Source organism: Dermacentor variabilis, chromosome 7, assembly GCF_050947875.1.
Source record: "Dermacentor variabilis isolate Ectoservices chromosome 7, ASM5094787v1, whole genome shotgun sequence".
Classification (NCBI taxonomy): domain Eukaryota; kingdom Metazoa; phylum Arthropoda; class Arachnida; order Ixodida; family Ixodidae; genus Dermacentor; species Dermacentor variabilis.
In genome coordinates this window covers 54,222,927-54,243,397 of record NC_134574.1, presented here as the reverse complement: position 1 = coordinate 54,243,397, position 20,471 = coordinate 54,222,927, and the positions used below count along the sequence as shown (strand labels likewise).

The following is a 20,471-nucleotide window of genomic DNA, read 5'->3' as shown; positions in this document are numbered from 1 at the left end:
TCCTGTTCTACTTGTCATTTCTTTATGCGTGTTTCTTGCAGACTGCCTTGCCTATAAAAGCAAAGGCGCTAGACAAGAAGCTTAGAGCAACGCGACGAGTTGTGCCGCAAAAGATGTTAGCGTAATGTTAAGAGGCAAGTGGATCGAGGTGTCAATTAAAGAGCATAAGAGTAAGTCAGAAAAGAAGAGAGAGTAAGAAAGAAAGTCAATCTGGCCATTATTGTCATGTGTGCTCCTGTAGTGCGGTGATGCGAGCGAAAGACTGATGCCACTCATATACATACACGTACCCAAAAAGCCCCGTGTTTATTATACAGCCGCTTTTTATCCCTTTTTTATCAGTGACATCACATAGTCCGTGCTCACTCGTGCTTGGCCAGAACGAGATAACCGATAACACCACAATTATCGCGATAATGGGAGAGCTCCGGCAGGAAGCTAGGTGGTGTGAATAAATTGGAAGATTTGCTGGCCTAAGATGAAGTCAACTGTTGTAAGACAGGCATAATTGGTGATGACTGGGAGAGGCTTTCGTTCTGCAGTGGACGCAAATAGGCGGTTTGTGACAATCTGAGGATGATACGAGTTACAAAGCTTAGTGCTTGCTATAGTCCAATTCACGTACGTAGCGTCTTGTGAGCCGTATGTTTATTTAAGCAAGAAAAAGACACCCCCCCCCCCACCCACCTAAAGGAAAGGAAGCAATGTGTCGCAATCTGCGTCGGACCTGGGCGCAAACAGTTTACTTCGTCGTCATAAAGATGCAGGGGATCCATGAGGAGAAACGACTTCCACAACCGCATTCCACTAATCTTTGCGCTACCTTTAGTGTGCATTAATTAAAATACGTACGCAGAGCTTCTCACAGAGAGCTTATCATACATACATACCTTCCCACCATCGAATGCGTTGGCGAAATCCTGCACAAGCAAGCTGGATAACCTGCAAGCCGTAGCCAACTTTGGCGGCAATCAGGGGTAGCGCGGCTGAGGTCTTGTTATTCAAACGAAAGACGCGTGTAGAAGTGGCTGTAGGCAATAAATTGTTTATAGAGTTATAAGTTAGAGCAAAATGCATGTGAAGTTGCACGAGAATTGTCCTTCGAAATGCTGAAATCAACAAACATAGTGCGACGTAGTTCCGAACAGCAAAATTGCTTCACAAGCTTAGAGGTAGCGCATCGGCCGCGTCTCCGTCTTCCACGTTGCAGTCTGGAGTTCGCTCCCCTGCCGCTATTTTTGGATCTTCCTATGTGTTGTGGCAGCTTTTTGTCATGGAGAAGACTTAGATCTGATAGTGGCAAAACGACAACAACCGGTGCGTCTCACTGCTGCTCGACAAGCACATATACCGCGATGTTAAATCATGCCTATAAGTGCGTTTACTCTGATTTTTCTACAGTACCGTTTATTCCGCTGTTTTTGTATGCACACTGCAGTGCACATAAGACCGGCGCAATAGACTTATTTGCAAGCGTCCCCGGATAAACTGGTGTGTGCGGCTGTCCGGAAGTGGCGAGCACGCACAGCTTCTGTCATCTCGGCTTGCGAGATGTAGGGGGCGAAGAAGGTTATCGCTTTCACCACGCCAGAGCATTAACCGGCGACAAAAAAGACACGAACAAAAAAAAGAAAAGAAGAGGGAATTCGTATCCTACCAAGGTACCCAGCGCAGCAATCAAAGATATTATCGTAACGGTTTGCAAAACGGCCATCTTGCGATCATTTCTGCATTTGTTGTATTACCCACTCACTATCCCCTCGACAGGTTTTCGCCGCAGCTGTTTTTGTTAATTACGAAGTTGTTATAAACCGATTGTTGTGCGTATTACCTACGCTATACTCTAACCTTTACCCACAACGAACTGAACGCAAACATTCACTGCATGTTTCATCAGAAACGCCAGCCCTCAGCCGCCTTGTCACCAATTACTAATGAAGGGGTATCAAGGGAGCTATTATCTTTAAGTTGATGTTACTGGTCCGCATAATACGCCTCGTGCACCGCCTATAGAGGCACCGCTGAAAGCCACCTAGCGGACGCTTCCAACAGTACACGCGGGAGCCGTAGCAGACGACAACCCTTTGCAGCAAGGATGGCTGCAGTTCGCGGCTGCGATTTCTCCTTTGTTCGGGTGCCAGGCTGCTTCTTCTGCGGTGACAGCTGTAGGGAAGATGCTGACCTCTGTGCGAGCGGGTATGAACACGATGTTACCGGTGTTTGGGACAACATGGTCCACATACGTGCAAGGTGTGTCCCGCAGACAAACGCCATGAACCCCATTTACATGACGTGGAGCCCATGTTCACTAGCCGATAAATTTTGTTGAGTGATGCGATCTCTCGATGGTTCTTTTTTATTCTACCCTTGCCGCAGTGCTGCTTCTGTACCTGAATAATAAGCACCCGTCGTTAGTGCTGACTTATATCAAACAAATCCGCACGGTGCAATCTCTGCATATGCCGTTGTGATTTTTCTGCCGATGAATCCATGTGACATCTCAGAATAAGTGCAGTCGAAGTCGCCTCAAGAAGATAATTGCCAATTTATTGATGGAAACGCGTACACTAGCCAACCAAGTCACCAAACACACGGGTTAATAAAAGCGCGTCTTAGTGCTGTACCGCCGATGCAATTCTGCTGCATACGCCGATGAACTACCGTTCCCGCTGCAGTTTGTGCAATTTTAAATTCCCCAAGGGAGCAAGGGAGCTGCTTGGAAACGTACAAAGCTAAAGACTGACTAACGTTTTAGTACTTTATTATATTACTAGAGAGAGGTGCCACATGATATATTTAAATGCAGAGCAGCGCCAGTCAAAGTAGATGAGCGCTGGCGGTAAGGCCCGGTTTAGTCGTCTGCAGCGTAAGTATAAGAAAGAATTCAGTTGAGTGCAAAACTCACGTGCAAGAAGGGACTACGTTGTGAAACAAACCTCAGGCAGCATCGAGGTGTGATGACTTCCCAAACGGGACGCGAACTTTTCAGCGAGAAATGGAACAAAAATACCATATGCAGCAGCTATTAGCAATTCTCGCCCTGAACTACCTATTTTCTAAACACATTTCCAAAAACGCAAACAATATCTAAGATGCCCTCAGGCGAAAAGAATAAAGCTGTTAAAGGAGCACTTCCTTGGTATCATTCCGATAAGACACAGCGTGATTTAGACCCTTTACAAGCAAGGCAGAGTGAAAACTTCGCAGCTCAAAAGAATCGACAAGAGTTATGCGTGGAGCAACTAGCAACAGTTAAACATGTGCAAAACCACGCACAAAATAGATGTAAAAACATGATGTGCGCGACAGCTGGTGCGAGGATTTACCGCGCCACATGAAACCAACAATTTCAGTTCTTGCAAACTTCAGTAGCTTTAACATACAACGCAATGCACTCGTGCAAAGAAGCGGGAAATAATATAAGCGGCAAACAGCATTTCGAACTTGAGCGAAATGTCTTTAAACCTCATGCTGCACTGCAGACGAACTTCGTTGCTCACGCGTCTAACTATGATTGAGGGGAAAAAACACCGACGAGACAAAGGAGAGGATGAGAACAAGAAATTTCACTTCGAAGTGACGATCCATTTTTGCTACCGTTGCTCCCGCTGATGAGGCTTTGCCGGGAATGATTATACCGTATCCCCGGCACGTTTTCACCGGTATTTGAGCCCCCCACCCTGCAACAATTCTTCTTCGACATTCCCTGAAGCTTTGGCCACCCCACACGTGCGAATGGTGTAGCCTATCTTGCTCTGAAAACGTGAATAAGACGGAGAAGCACGACCAACGACAGAACACACTACGGCGCGCGCCAGGCTCCTCTCCCGCGTTTTTTTGCGCAAGGCCGCCACCAGTGGCGCGTCCGTCGGCGTGCACGGCGCCTATAGTATAACTAAAGCACGCTCCTGTAAAAATGTCGAGAAAGAACTGCTTTGAGAGACAACGTAAATGGTACGACCAAAGCCACTCCAAGCCCCTACCTAAGGGGGGGGGGGGCACAGGGGGAGGGAGAGTCCGGGCCCCCACCCCCGAAATTAAGGGGCGTACCCCTCCCCTGCCCCCTGCCCCCTGCCCACGCCCCACTCCTCACACTCATTCCAAAAGCGCCGCCAAATCAATGTTGAGACTTCACAGCTACTCGGCGGTGAACATGTTGCTGTTTTTTTCACTCCTTTTGGATCGCGGTAGTTATCGGCATCTTCAAAGGTGTGAAGTCCAGTTTTCTCATCGATTCGGGGCCCGCGCGATTAACTGTTTTCAGTTGCGCCATCTATAAAAACGGTCGCGCGCATCGCTGTTGCTTCGTTAGTTCCACCTTCTTTGTTTAGACTGATCCAGGGACCAGGAAAGGGATTCAGTTCGTAGTCAGGTGGTCCGTACGCTCGTGGAACGAGTTGCGGCAGGAGAAAACGCCAGTTGCGTTTAACTTTTCCTCTTGCTTCATTATTTTCTCAAGTAACGGCCCGCCGCTGCGCTGGCAAATTCTTGAAAACAAACACACGTGATACGTGTTAGATAAGGTGCTAAATAAAATAATACGAAACAGCGGCCATCTTCAAACCCTGCCATAACCGTTAAACCCACAAGAAACATGAATGTCACCCGTTAGCTCGTCTGGTTTTTCCCTAATTGTACAGCACTTTTCGTGCAAGATTGGGAACTGGAAACAAGGGTCGCACGGCTGAGTTCAAAAATTAAGCGACCTACTAAGGAAGAGAGCCGAGGCAACAGCCAAAGAGGACGGAAAAGCGAAAATTAACAGATTTAACCGTTGTTTGGGAATATATTTATGGACCAACACCTTTTTATCTAAAAAGGAATTGGAGACAACGCCGTCGGAAATGTAGAATGATTCCGTGTATTTTCAATGCCATTTCTACAGTTAGCATTCAAGCCGCCTGACGTAGTCACTTCTCTGCTGTGTTTATGTAGGTGTTTTTCTAACCTTCGGCGGTGGGTGCAGTACGTCTAGATGAACCGTAGCGTCCGGCGCTCTACGTGGTTGTACGATACCGGCGGCCTCGCATCGTTACGCAACTTGCCAAATGACAATACGAGTCGGTTTTTGCACTTGGTAGAGCAGTAAACGAGTGATGCGAAAGAACTGCGATTATTCCGCAAATATATATTTTCCTACATTTCTTCCACAGGTAATTCAAAAATGCTGCTGGAGATCTTTATTTTAGATTTTCGCTTGTTTACTTATTCGTGGCAGTGTTCTTCCTGCGCGAGTCCATTTGATGTGGCGCCTTGTTTGTCAAATAAAGAAGAGGTATATGTCACAGGCGTACCTGTGAGACACACCTCATTTCATGTCTCTTTTGCTGGTTTACGCGTCTTTTTGGTGAATGGTAGGTATTATTCACGTTTGTACTAGTAAATGTACCCCTTTCCCCTCATATTCATCGAAAAGTTACCTTGGGTTGGGCACCCCTCGCGAAAAACAGTTCTGGTTACGTGCCTGGACCACTCCCACCTGTTCGCGAATGAGAACTGAAGGCGGCTTCACAGCTATCAGCGGAGTTTACTGTTTGATGAGAGTTGCTGTACTCGGCTTTGGTTAGTTAACGTTCCCGTTTTCTTTTTCTTGATCGTAGTTTCAACTTCCGCATCCTCGTACTTGCTAAATGCCGCAAATTGACGCATTTGCACCAATTGCTTTAGTAGATCCTAATTGCATCATTGGTACATCTCCAAGCACCGTTTTCATAGTATCCCGCAGAGGGGCACTGAAGGGAATACAATTCTTTTTGTGAAAGCGCACGTTTACGCTATGGCAAACAGATGTGGCAATTACAGCACTGATCAGCACGTCGATCTTCGCGGGCGGCGCCGATTTAGGGATGCTTCACCACAGCACACACAAACTAAGCGTTTATGCGCCGCAAGCAAGCATTTAGCTGCTCAGCGTGCTCGTGGTCGACGTATCGTAAAGTGAAACAGGCTATAAGCTACGAAATGCATCAAAATGCTTGTATATGAACATTGCCTCACCTGTCTAACATACCTGTAAAAAATGTAAGGGATACATTAGACGTATCCTTAGCCGCAACCAAAAAGCAGAAGGAAAGGAAGAAGTGCAAGCGCATGTGGCGAAGTCTGGTAGCCCATACAAGCCATTCGCCCTGCGCACCTTATTTCGCGCTTTTTGCACCACACCGACGCGTGGGCGGCACATTTCAGCTTCTAGCGTCCTCTGATGCGTTGCTTCCTCTCCCTCCTGCCTGCCTCACCGGATTCGCCCACGTCAGCATGGCCGTCTTAGTTCGATTGGCTCCGTCCAACTCTCTCACCACCCTGTCCACCTTCAGCGCGCTTTTGCTGACAAATTCCCGTGCCTCGCTTTGTTTGAATGTGCGGGATGCCCAGTTCTGAGCAGATGTCTCGACTGTGCCCCTACTCATCCGCCACTCCTTTTTTCCTTCTTTATCCCTTCAACCTACTATAACATTGACTGCATGCCTGCCAGAGGCATGCCTCTCTGGTTGAACAATTGCACCTACTGAAGTTTATCATCTCTACACCGAACTACTCCACCAGGATAGCAAGCCCTGTATTGAGGCTCACGGTATTTCCAATGAGGCCCATGCATGGAGAAATTGCCTATGCACATAGAATTCAAATCAATGAAGCGAGGTGCTTTCTTCAGTTATTTGTGAGAGGTGTAGTTCTTGTGGACCATCTCATTTCTGATGCACTCAGGGATTCATATTATTTATCAGGGACCCGCAATATAACTGTGCCAAATATTCAGGAGTGTAGCGTATTTTTCTGAAAAAAATTCTCATATGCTTGCATTCTCTAGTGGGAGCTTACCACGGCCATCGGAAATTAAAGGGTACAATCATTGCCTTCTGCTGGTGCTAACATAAGGGGTAGAAACGTAGAGGCTAACAATGAAGCTCGGGAACAAGTTAAGGACCATGAAAAGAGCGATTTGACGAAACATGTTAGCTGCAACGGCAAGAAAAAGAAGAGCGCGGTGCGGATCAGAGAGCAAACGACATTAAGAAATATAAATGGAGCTCGGCAATCCATGTTGTGCGCAGGGCGGTGGACTATTAGAGTTACAGAAGGGGTTTCAGGGGAAGGGAAGTGCATTTGAGGATGGCCGAAAATTAGGTGGGGTGATGAAATTAGTAAATTTACAGGCGCAAGTTGAAATCACTTAGCGCAAGATAAGGTTACTGGAAGAGGCCTTCGTTCTGCAGCGGGCATAACATAGGTTGATGATAATGTTGATGATGCTTCTGTTTTCTCTAAATATTTAATTGCGTGAAACAACAGTAATTTACATATGTGTACGGTAACCACATCGATGCAGCTCCTATGGAGGTATCGTAAAACTGTTCGCAATACAAAAACACGGAATGTCAGATGTTGCGGCTCACAAGCATGTAAAACGGATCTGTGCGTTACAGTAAGTTCTTCAAACGTATTTGGCAGGAACGCTGTGCAAATACAACTCCGGACTGTGATGCTAGGTGGCGAATGCCTTGTGCTTTCTTTCTCACATTTTGCACTAGCAAAGCTCTGGTGAGAAGTATAAATAAGGCAATTGTGGCTGGTGAAGATTCGCTTCCAGGATAAATAGCAGTAGAAGAGCAGAAATGATTATTGCAGCAATGCCTACTAGCCAGAGAAGATGTTGCGCAGCAAAGAGGCCGTACCAGTGGCAAACATGGCAATTCAAATATGAAAGGTTCAACGCCAAACGTTACAGGCAAGGCAATCGCAAGCTGTGGCTTTTCCCCAATTTCATGGTGGTTTACATGCACACATTATTCCAGGCAATTCACAACCGCCGAGCAGGATCTTTTCCGACTCTTGACACGCCGTCACCGTCACACAGTCGTCGTCATACCTATGTCGCCATGGCATCGTCGTCACGTTGTCGTGTTACCACTGCCATCACTTGAGAAACGTTATCGCGTTGTCTTCATGCCGTCGTCGCCATACCACGTTCGTGGTTCCATGGACGTAATTCCTTCTTCTTAATTCTATTGTAATCATGTTCTCGTCATTCAATCGTGTTCATGTTACTGTTGCCATGTTATCGTCAGCATTTCACCGTCGTCATGCATTCGCTATTATACCCTCGCCTTCATTCCATTGGGATCATTCAATCCTCGTCATTAGGTTGTCGCCATAAATATATGTCATACTGTCGTCACCACACCATCATCGGTATACACTTGTTGTGTTCTCATTGCGCTCTAGCCGTCGTCATGCTATCATCTTTATGCCATAGTCATCATTTCGGAATCATCTTATATTCACCCTGCCTTCATCGTCATACCGGCGTCATCATTCTTTCGACGTCATTCCTTCTGCGTCATTCAATCGTCGTCACTGCTTCGTTTTTAAACAGTCGTCTTCATGCCGTCATGCCCATGGTGACCATGGCCAGGGAGTGTGATAGTAAAGTAGGTCGACAACGGAGACAGGGTATCGTCAGATATAGCTGAACCATTCAGCAAAACTCGCAAAATGAACACCACAGATTCCAAATGAACATGTCTTCAGCAATAGGATTTGCCACTAGATTTTTTCAGCGCTAATCGAATTGCCATCAGCAGTCATTGGGAGATTGACTGTGCCCGGATTTTAATTTCTGAAGAGACAAAGCATTTTTTTTGCAGCTTTCTGGTGTTCTTAAATATTCGAACGCCAAATAAGCTTGATGTGTATTCGCAAATACACGAGAAAATTTAGTTCTTTAGGTTTAAGTTGGAAGTTTATTTTCATGTTTAATAGGGTAATGTGTGAGAGAAAATATTTTTAATGACTGATCGAGAGTTATTTGGTCGTACATGTAGGCGTCTCCATGCTGTTGCCTATACTATTGATGCCATTTATAATGCCAACACGTGATCATCTTACTCTTGAGGCTTAACTTTTTTTTATTCTCGACTGCAGTGGTGGCGATCAAGAGAGATATTGTGCTTATCGGACACGACTGGGGTGGAATGACTGCCTTGTGCTTCGCAACCATGCATGAAAAGCTAATAGATGGTCTCATAATCATCAATGCAGTACACCCTATGGCCTTTTATAAGCAGCAAGAGCGAAGTATGAAACAAATAAGAAAGAGCTGGTGAGAGCATTGCATTTATAAATCTATCAACTCAAATCAATTTGTTTAAACAATGTGATGTAACCTAACTACAGCATCCTGGCTGGTTCTTTGTCAACATGCATTAGCGCTTTCGCATGAATTCGGCGGTTGGTTTTACAACCGTAGCATCGGTACCGTCTTGCGTACAACTGAAAAAAAAAATGCATGTGTACTTCGAGAGCCTTGGGTATCAGGGATGGGGAAGATAACCTATTTTCATGTGCTCGTGACGTGCTTTAGTCGGTGCTTTAGCAGCCCCAATCTTTCACACAGTCGATATTCTTTGGTCTCTCTTAGCCTACCTACCGAAATTAAATATATATATATATATATATATATATATATATATATATATATATATATATATATATATATATATAGCCCCGGAGGCTCAGTCGTTATTTCTGTGTACTCCTGAGCTCGACGTCATAAGTGCTCAACGCCTCAAGGCGGAACCACATGGCGCGATTTCAGGCGCCATTGACGCGCGTATGGTGGGACGCGCGCGCCATTTTGACGCGTGCCCAGCATGCTCCGTCGCGATATCGCGCCGCCGTGTGCTGCTGCTCGGAGTAGAAAAAAAAACGCGTCGCGCGGCGCGTCCACCAATCAGAGTTCAGGTAAGTCACGTGGCATTTGGTCACGTGGCATTTTGGTTCTTTTCTCGCCACCAGATGGCCCTGCTCTCTGCGCATCTCAGCGGAACCTCCTTGGCGGAATTTTTTTTTCTCCCGGCAGAAATGGCGCGCGCGTCAAGGAAAACGTGTGCTACCGTGATTTCGTTCGCGCATCGTGTTGGTTGGCGCATCGTATTCACCTAAAATGAACAAAGCAACCTTCAACGAGGCCCTAATAACTAAAGTGGAGAAGCGTCGCGTCTCATCGCTAATACTGGCAAGACAATTTGCTAATAATATTACCAGTGTATGGTGTTAGCTCTCTTCTCACCAAGCAGGCCGCACCCACATGTACCTCCTGACCCGCATTTTTTCTTGCTTCAGTATCAGCATCCCCCTTAATAGTAGCAATCGCCTCTTCTGCTCGGTAGTAAGCGGCAGACCCTCCTTTCTATATGTGAAGTTGTAAACAAGCAGCGGCTTCTCAGCATGCGGAAGGTACATAGTCGCAGTTTCGCACACAATATTGCTGCTTGAAATTAAGCTTGATAAATACACTTCGGAAAGAAATGTCGCTCTCTAATTACGCTCAGATTATTTTTATTGTTGTGTTCTGTAAGTTTAAGGGCATATTATATATGCGGTAACAGAGACAATACATGTCGTTGAGAGTTATGTTGTCTGGCAACCCGGCAAACGCGGCGCGAAAGCGCCGCACCTTTTTTTCGTGCGGGTGCTCGCGCGTCGGCGGCAACGCGGGCGTTTGCCGCCCGTCGCGTTTTTCGCTCGCCAAAAACGTGCCATGCGGTTCCAGCTTCACACCTTTAATTCGAGTGGTTATGTTGCGATTCGCGACTTTCTCAAGAGAAAAAAAATGGCAGACGATTACGTTACTTCCTAAAAAGGCATTTCAGCGAAGCTCCTCAGCTGTTTCGGGTTTTCGATATATTGAGGCAAAGAATTCGAGCAAGACATGTACGTACAGTTCACTAAATGTAAATTGTTGCTATACGACGCACTAGATTGCACGAGTCTATGCCACCTTTCCAAGCATGTGTGTGGTCTATGTCCACGTGAACATGCTATAGAGCATTGCTTCATAGAATTTACAAAATTCTGTGAAGCAATGAAGCAACTTACAAAAATCGGGAAGATTCCTCATAGGACATGTTCGCAATAATTGGATTACACAGACTCTGGAAAAGTAGGTTGTGCGTAGACATGGAGAAATCCCGCGAACAGCGAAATCTTTTTGTTTTGTTCTTTTGAAGGAAGCAGTGGTTTATGTACTAGAATGAGCTACAATGCGTGATCGCGTGGCAAAGGGGTCGCGCGTTGTAGCTCACACTGAGTGCGATAGTGCGTAGCGTGTGCACTGTTTAAGAGTGGCAGCCTGAGTGGATGTCTTTGTTAGATGCATGTGTTTACCTGCCGGGTTACTATGTGTGTACACATTGCTTGTAAATGGGTATTGTGTGTTTTTTTCTACACAGTAAAGGGAATAAACAAAAGCGCCTGTTGTATGGTAGTATGGAGCATGGAGCACAATAGTATGGAGCATGGAATCCGACGGGCCCCTTCTGCTCCGTACAATGTTTCCGCAACCCAAATTCCCACGCCTAGCGTAATAGGAAGAATCCTGTCGAGACAGCTGCGAGGAGAGCGAGCGTACAGCCGATAAAATGTTGCGCATTCTGTGGTCTCGGGCTTCGCGGTGTTGTAAGTGTAAGTGATATCTGGTATCTGGAATCAATGGACAATGGTGCCCATTTCGGATGACATGTTCGCAAGAGTCTTGTTGCTGCGCTCTAGAGTTCATTACCCGGCGGGTGATACGGAGTGGCATGGCGGAAGTGGCAGGCAGACAGACGCAACATTGTCTCAACGATGCCCGTGATCACTGATAAAGACTCGTGAAGGAGCGTGGCGTAGAATGACATAGCGAAGCATAAACTGTGATGTGTGGAAGGCCTTTGCTGCATGTAGTGCCGCAGTTTCTGCGTAACGCGTCAGATGGTCGACACAGACTACCCATCGATTGGCACTGTTTGATCGCGGAAATGGGCTGAGGAGATCGACATCAAAAGCGTCCAAGGAAGAGTTAGGAGGCGATACAGGATGAAGAAGTACGGGCGTCGTAGCCGTCAGACACTTGTGAAGTTAGCATTGTTCCCAAGTCAACACGTATCTTTCGGTGTCGTCTCGTATCTTGGCCCAGTAGAACCTTTGCTGGATGTGGTGAAACGTTCGGGCAAAGCTCATGTAGCAGTAGGTAGCGCCGTCGTGCATAAAGCGAAGAACGTCCGAACGCAAAGTGCGTGGAACAGCGGGAATCAGGCGGGCTCCTTGGCTTGAAGAATTTTTCTTCTAGAGGATGTCGTCGAGGGCCATAAAATATCTTAGGTTGGCGTACTCATTCTCAGGGGCGAATATAGGCTATAAGCCCCGGTCGTCATGTTGGGCTTTCCGGAATGTCGTGACATCAGGGAACGGGGCGTCGATAGCCTCGATACACTGCTCGAAGTTGTCGGCGTCGTACTCAGTCGTAGGCAGTCAGCGTCTGCGTGGCGGGAACCGCATATTTAGCGTACTACAAAGTCAAACCATTCTAAGCGCATGGCCCATCGCACAAGTCAGCCCGATGGGTCACGTAGGGCGGCCAACTAAGAAAGGGAATGATGGTCGATTCTGACTAAGAAACAATGGCCGTTGACGGCGAAACTTGTGAACGGCAAAAACGACTGCCAGGCGCTCCTGTTCTGTCAGCGTGTGGTTGCACTCTGCCTTGCTCAACGAACGGCTTGCATAGGCAACCACGCGTTCAGCATTGCCATGACGTTGGACGATCACTGCGCCGAGGCCGATTACGCTGCCATCGGTATGAATTTCTGTAGGAGCAGAAGAATCAAAGTTGCACAGCCCGGGCCCCAATGTCAGCATGAACTTTAGCTGCCTCGATGCAGAGTCACAATCCGGCGACCAGGAGAAAGGCACATATTTTTTCAGCAAGTCAGCCAGTGATTGCGCCTTATCAGCAAAGTATGGTACAATACGGCGGAAGTATGAGCCTAAGCAAAAAAACTTCATAGGCCACCGAGAGATTTAGACTTCTTGAAGTTTCTGACAACGGCGACCTTCTTGCAGATCCGATCTACCGCCATTTTCGGCCCACAAGGTGTCACAGAACCAGTGCTTCGCGTTCTCCCAGACGACATTTCTTGGAGTTCAGTGTCAGTGCAGCTTTCTACAGGCAAGTTAGAACAAGAGCAAGGCGATGGTTATGTGCTTGTAATGTTGGGTCAAAGATCACCACATCGTCCAAGTAACACAAGCTCCTTCCCCATTTGAGACCGCACTAAATTGTGTCCATATATCCTTCAAACGATGCGGGGCATTACAAAACCGGAATGACATAAAATTAAATTAAAACAAAGCTACTGGCGTTGCAAAAGCCGTATTTTTGTTATCAGTTGGATCCATAGGAATTTGCCAATACTCGGATCGCAAGTCTACCGAGGAAAAGAAGACGCTCAATGCAAGTACTCGATAACATCATCGATGCGAGGAAGTGGGAAGACCTCTTTCTCGGTTATGGAGTGGAAACGTCGATCGTCAATACACAGCCTCCATGACTCGTCCTTTTTCTTAACGAAGATTAAAGGCGTAGCCCAGGGACTCGAGAACTCTTGAATAACGCCGGTGGTTAGCATCTCGCTCACTTGCTCTGAATTGATTTTACTTTCAGAAGCGGAAACTCGGTAAGGCTTCTGTCAGAGAGGACGCACAGATCCGGTGTCACCTTGTGACAAGTGCGTGAGTCGGTACCTGAGTTACGTGTGCCTTCCGTGCAAAATGAAACAGTTTAGCGTGTCTGGCCAACAATGTAACTAAGGCTCTCCTCTTCTGCGAGGGAAGAGACTTGGTAATCATTTTTAAAGGGACACTAAAGCGAAACACTAAGTCAGTTTAGACTAATGAAGCATTGTTTGAGAACCCTGTAGGCAGTCATTAAAAATAGTTTGATTATTAGATGAGAAAATGAAGGTCCAAGTATCCTTATTTGGATTTCGCGCCGAAACCCCAGCGCTGGTACGTCAGCGTGACGTCAGGGATTCCAAAGTATGTTTTCGCATTTGGGCCGCGTTGGCTTGCCATGTTTAATATTTCGTTCCTTTAGAACACAATGTAGTCAGTCTGTACCGCTATATATAATTAGTAGGCCCTAGAAGATGCCATCAAAATCCAAGACGTCAAAGCCCCCAGGTGCGGGAACTTAAGTAGGCGTCGCCACCCGTATTTCGTTCTTGCGCTTTTTCTGGCTTACTGAACGTCTTATCGTTGTAAGAGTGGTGTTTTTGGTATTGTAGAACGGTAATTTACTTATACAGAAGAAATCATTTTTCACTTTAGTGTCCCTTTAAGTACTCCGATTCTGTAACATAGACACCAGCAGGGTCAGACTCAGCGCAGTCGCGTAGAGTACCAATGTAGATGGCACACTCCTAAAACAGAGCAAGGCGCATGCCCACCGGGAGCATAATTGACTTGGCTGCACAGTTCAGCACCCATAGCTATGTTTTTCCGCCAGTAAGCGATAGAAAGCAGCGAGGCACAAGCATGTTTTTCTTCACACTAGGCAAGCGCAACGGCTCTATCACAATGTTAAACAAACATGTACTCGGGTCGGTTGTCGAAGCATTAATTAGCACGCCGGACGTGGACCAAGCCCGAAGAACAGAATAATTTACTACAACGAGGTGGTCGTTTCAATAGGGAGGGTGCTGGCAAGAGCGGGCAACAGAACTTCGTCTGTTCCGCAGTCCACAGTCGCACGGCACCCTTGCAAAAAGTCGATGCCAAGGATATTGTCGTGCATGGAATGAGCAAGTACTCAAATATCACACACAGGAACAGAAGAATGCCGACGCAGTTGCTAGCGTAAGATGTGAAGAATGGTGGATGAAAGGCTGGCAGTTAGTGAATAATGGCATACATCAACGACGGTGACGGCCGTGACGTTGCCCAGACGTCCAAACTTCGAAGTGATGTCTTTTAAGGGTCTCGAGGGTTCGACGGGACTAATCATGTCAGCCACCGATTACAGGCTCTCCTTGCTGATAAGGAAGTGATAAACATCCTCGGCTATACCTTTGAAAATCTGGTCCACCTTGTGTCCTTCCACCCTGTGGGCGTCAACCGACTTGCACAACTTCAGTATCCCTTCAATGTACTCGTACGTTCTGCAAATCTTCCTGTTGACGAGCCTTCTGCGACAACGTCTCCTCCGCACGTTTCTTCTTCGTTGCCGCGTCTCCAAAGGATTCCTAATTTACTCCAAAACTGTTCACAGGTTGTCAAAGTGTCTTCATGATTCTCAAACCATACCGACGCAGTGAAATGAAGGAACAACTCAACGTTAGACAACTAGCTAGTGTCATTCCAGCCATTGGATCGGCTCACCCGCTGATAGTGGCTGAGCCATTCATCCCAGTCATCGCCGCCACGACTAGTAAAGGTCCGCGGCTCCCTGTAGAGGTAAAAAGGTGCTCTCGCGGACATTTGCCGGATGTCTCCGTTCGAGCTCATTTCTTGAGGTAACGGCGCCAAGCCCACACTCCACGGCTGCGGTGAAGCTCGTAGTGTGGGGATTCTGTCGTGCAGCTACTACCTAGGTAACCCTAGGTAGTAGCTGGCTTCCCCAGCACCTGCACCACAATTGAATTGTGACGACGGTTCGCGTTTATATTGACACCTGTACTTATCTTTATCGGGCGACCACGCTTCGCCGCCTAAGAAGTGTTATCGCACAGCGCGGGACGCGCATGCATGTATCCAAAGTTTCTGGAAAGTTATCGATGCTTCTATTCGCTCTCTGTTGTCACCGAACCTTATGTGACCTGATTTCATCGCCTGCCGCGAATGGTGTAGAACTTTGTGGAAGGCACGCGGGTCCCGACGAGTCTGGAATATTCGACGACTGCTGTATAAAAGCCGACGCGCTAGACCCACTGATCAGATTTTCGACGATCGCCGACTGTGTTCGCCGCTATCGTTGTGCTTTTAGTGTAGCCTGTCTTGTGGGCTCAGGTTCGCCCAATAAAAGCTAGTTTTGTCTTTCACAGTACTGCTACTGTGTTCTTTAACGTCACTACCACGTGACAATATAAAATATCAAGAATGCAAAGGTGTCACTCAGCGAAAGCAAACTCCTCTAAACTCCACTCGCAGGTTTACGTATATATGTTCTCCACCATGACATCAACACTTACTAAAGAACCTGTGGCTAGAAAATATCTGCAGGCCACTTAAGGATAGAAAGTACGGCGTTTTACATGGTAAAACCGCGAGCTGAATATGGGACATAGTGTAGTTCCGGACTGCGGAGTAATCTGGGCCACCTGGCGTTCTGCAACGTGCAGCTATATCTAAGTAAACAGGTGTTTTCGCATTTCACTTCATCGAAATGTGGCCGCCATGGCCGGGATTCGATCCCGCAACCGCGTTCTTAGCAGCGCCGCCTAAGGATGAGTATTCAATATTCTCGTACTGAATCAGTTCATAGAACCAACACCAGAAGGAAAGCTCCCGTAGAGCCCACCTATTTAAATCAGCAACCGCAGAGGAGCCAACCTATGTTGCCGCTCTGCGCAGGCGCGTAGACGACGAGATGCGATTGAGACAACACGCGCAATCAATGCAATCCCGAGCCTACTTCAGTATTGTGGCTCCATGCAGTTGTACCGCCTGCAAACGCACCCTTTTACGCAGGGTAAATGTTACTCAAAACGTTTACATGGTCATCAGATATTTCTAAAGATATACACGGAACGAATTTTACATATTGTCTACGCGTACTTGCCAACGTAAGGTTTCATTTTGCATCATATAATGATTATCTTGAAGCTTACAACTATAAGAGGTATCAACATAACGGCATCCTTGTGGTTGCCCCTATGTTCGCACAGCATTTCCTCTAGAGTCATTATAGTAACTTCACTGATAACGACGAGATATCGAGGCTTGAGAGACCTTAGTGAAATATTAAAAAGATTCACGACTGAATAATAGATTTATGGTCAACAGCGCTTTAAAGACAAGTGACTTTATTGCAGGTTTATGCGGCCATTCCAGCACCCTGAAATCCCTGAAAAGTATATCATGATGAAGGATTTCGCTCTGTTTGACAAGATGCACAAAGGATTCACATTTGAGGAGGAAGAGGCCCACAAGTACATGTTCTCACAGAATGGTACTGATATGTTATTTTATCGGCTTGAGAATAGCGGAATTTGACGATAACAAATGGCCAACTACAGGGCGTGCTGTCGCTAGCGCCGCTTTTGCTTGTCCCGTTTCGTAGGACGCCTCGAAAACGGCGTTGAGTTACGTGTTATGAAATTTTTGTTTTCAATGGCAAATTTCTAATTTTCGGGTTACTTTTGGATCCAGAAAAACCTAATTTATTACTTATTCTGTAATCAGTGGTGTTTACAATCTACTCACGATAGCAAAAGCCACTGTTATGCACCGTTGATTTACAACACATCATTGAGTTTTATATAAAACTGGGTACCGGTATTCACAAAAGTCTCTTACGTTAGAATTATTCGCAAGACAAAATTGGAGCCAGTCCTGATGTTAAACATATTATTAGCACAGGTGACCTGTCAACGACGAAGTGCACTTACGAAGAAAAGAGAGTGAAATCGGCTTCTGGCCGCTCTCACTGAGGCATCGGGCGGTCACCTCTACTGTGTGGTCACCCTCGGTACCAAGTTTGCTCAATTTTCCGTGGATTGCAAGTTGCTTACCAACGAAATCATTAATACAGACTTATATGACTAAACTTTAATATTTTTCAGCCCCTAGCCATGCCATAAAGCCTGCTTGATATACTTGCAGAAAGCATTTCAACAAATAAGCAGTAATGCGAAACATATTAGTGACGTCTTCAGTGAACCTTTCAGTATATTGCAGAGCGCTTAAAGATAGTAAAGGTCACTAACACGACTTCTGCCTGTGGTGTTCGTGCATGCATGCGATATTTTGTTTCTCACCAATAAACGAAAATATTTACAAAATTTCGGAAGCAAATGCTGCTATATGCAGATCAGTTATGTAACATCTGAAATACACGGCCGCCGAAGCGATAACTACAGAAATAAGCAACGTGTGTTGCTTGCCCACCGCTCACAGTTAAATACTTGGCAGTAATTAAATCAGTATAGAGCTTGCGAACCAAACTCTGTGCGCTGTTTCGAACAATGATATTGCCGAAAGTCCTTGTGTAGTTTCCTATTAATTAAGAATAAGCATGTCAATTGAATAATTTGTTTATTCAGACGATACTGTAGTTGTCATTGGATGAGGCAGATGGGGAATATCGAAAGAAACACAATATAAATACGTAACGTTTAGGTACATGTAATAAATATAAATCAGACTAGAACAGAATGTAAACACTGGGTGTTTCTGCGAAGTCTCTTAAACGTTTCTAATAATATCTCTTAGTGTCTGGGTGGTTCCGCATTAAAAAACTGTTATGCAGATACAACCCACAAGTTGGAATGTATGCGAAGCGAAGTTTTATTGAAACTATTCAACGCCATACAAGTAATAGCGAGCAACACAATGGTGTTTATTTTTATCCTGTGCATCGTGTAATTTTATGCATTTATGTTTGTATCGAACCCACCGTCAATCTCGTGCTACTTTTATGTCTCGGCTTTAAATCGCTCAAATATATGCCGACATGCAAACACCGAATCATGTGGATACCCAGTGCTACACGTCTACGGGGCGATGACACCAGGACAGAGGCGGTTTATTATGTTTGTCGAAGGGAAAATGGCGGCTATAAGTGTACGTAGAGCTATGTACGACGCCTGTTCAGTTACATTTAGGTATTGTGTACCTCTATTCTCAGAGTGAGAGATTCACTCTCTGCAGTATTGGCCAAGAGTAGGCACACCCACAGTGGTAGACACCGAATGGTTAAACAAAATAATTAATAGGGAGAGAGAGAGGGAAGTTGTACGCGAGAGACAGAGACGTTAACCAGGCTGAGCTTAGTAGGCTACTCTGCACTGGGAAACGGGGAGAATGAATTGAAGTAGGAGAAGGAAGAGGACAGTTCACGCTTTCCACAGGTATACAGACAAGCACTCATCGCTGCGTTACTCACAGGTGGTCACTCAGGCTGGCGCGTTTCAAAAAACACAGCAGCGGCTGTGGCCTTGCACATAGCAGACGCATCCGACGCCACAAGCCGAAGAACGCCGCTGTAAAGTGGTGTTGAGCAACATATCAAAACTGTGAAACACGAAACTTTTTATTGGGCGGTTTTGTGCTCACGAAAGCAAGTGAAACTTGAAGCGCGACGATAGCGGCAAACACAGTCGGCGATCGCCCAGCGTAATCACTTCTGCCCGCGTGCCTTCAAGGAAGTACTAAACAATTCTCGCAACTCACACAATCAGGTTACGAAAGTTTCGGTGACAAGAGACCACGGACAGAGCCATCGATAATATTCGAGGCACTTCCGATACATGCAGGCGCCTCCTCCGTCGAGCGATAAGGTTTAAAATTTCTTAGCCGGTGAAAGGCGGTCACCGGAGCAAGATAAAAACGTGCACTTCTTGGGAGTACTTATTTGCTATATGCCATATTAAGAGGTGGATGTGCCGTAGAAATGCTTTTAAACTAACAAAAAGAAGAGAAGTGCGCACTGGGACTAATATGTTGGTCAGGATAAAGGGTTTTTTATGCCCGCTTGCTGGTGACGTAGAGGTGCACAGTCATATGCACTCGAGAAAAAGCCATGATAGGCGTTCAAATGGTTAGCAGTTGTTTGCTTGTTTAGAAGGAGCACGCTATTGGGTCTATCAGAAGTCACGTAGCAACCGGGTGGCAAGGCCTGAACACTCGAGTAGTCGCAGTGTTTTCTGACCGAGCGGCCGTGCGATTAGAAATATGAAGCATTAGCATGTTGTTTACGTCATGCGTGTAGCAAACTTGCTAAATGTGCCTTTTGTCGCATGTCTATTCCTTTCGTTTCACTGCACAGGCTCGCTGACTAGCGCCCTCAACTACTATCGGGCCTTCAACAAAGACCAAGACCAACTCAAGAAACTACCCTACCGCAAGATCAACGTTACCACCATTATTCTATGGGGAGAGAAAGACCAGTTTCTCACCACACGCATTGCGACGTACAACCAAAAGTGGTTGAGAAATTCCAAGGTAGTTTACTACACGCGGGCAAGTCACTGGGTGCTTCGGGAGTGCTCCACGGAGGTCAACGAGCACATTCGCAATTTCGCGATGGACGAATGGGAGGATGTAGCACCAGAGGAAAGGAGCCTGCCGGCATGGAAACCAGCTGACAATCCATGCGCCGTGTCGATGAAATCGGGCAAGAAAAAAAAAGAACCTTCGTTTGCGTTTCTTCCAACCAATGTGTTCGTCCCCAATTTCGCGCACTAATACAACGTTCACCGTGAGCTCTCTTGCTCGGTGTTTCGGTTTCCTTTAATGTAAAGAAAAGAGTTGGTAGAGTGTTCAGAATGTATTTCGCGCGATATAAGGATTCGTGGGACAATATGCAGGATTGAAACACTATGTTAATAAAGTATATAATATGCGTGTTACCATTTATGTAACACAAATTGTGGCTTTGGCTACATTGCTCTTACGAATCTATAGTTTACTAAGGCGCTCGGCCAGCACACATG

General features: G+C 46.2%; 1 protein-coding gene across 1 annotated transcript in view; it reads left to right on the top strand.

Moving 5' to 3' along the window:
* Positions 1 to 20,249, top strand: part of LOC142587444 (AB hydrolase superfamily protein YfhM-like) — a 63,417-nt gene extending 43,168 nt beyond the window's left edge. Inside the window, exons 5-7 of the mRNA XM_075698467.1 lie at positions 8,923 to 9,100; positions 16,851 to 16,987; positions 19,805 to 20,249. Coding sequence (XP_075554582.1) covers positions 8,923 to 9,100; positions 16,851 to 16,987; positions 19,805 to 20,223 — 734 coding nt within the window. The 3' untranslated portion in view covers positions 20,224 to 20,249. The remainder of the gene's footprint in view (positions 1 to 8,922; positions 9,101 to 16,850; positions 16,988 to 19,804) is intronic.
* The last annotated feature ends 222 nt before the right edge of the window (positions 20,250 to 20,471 follow it).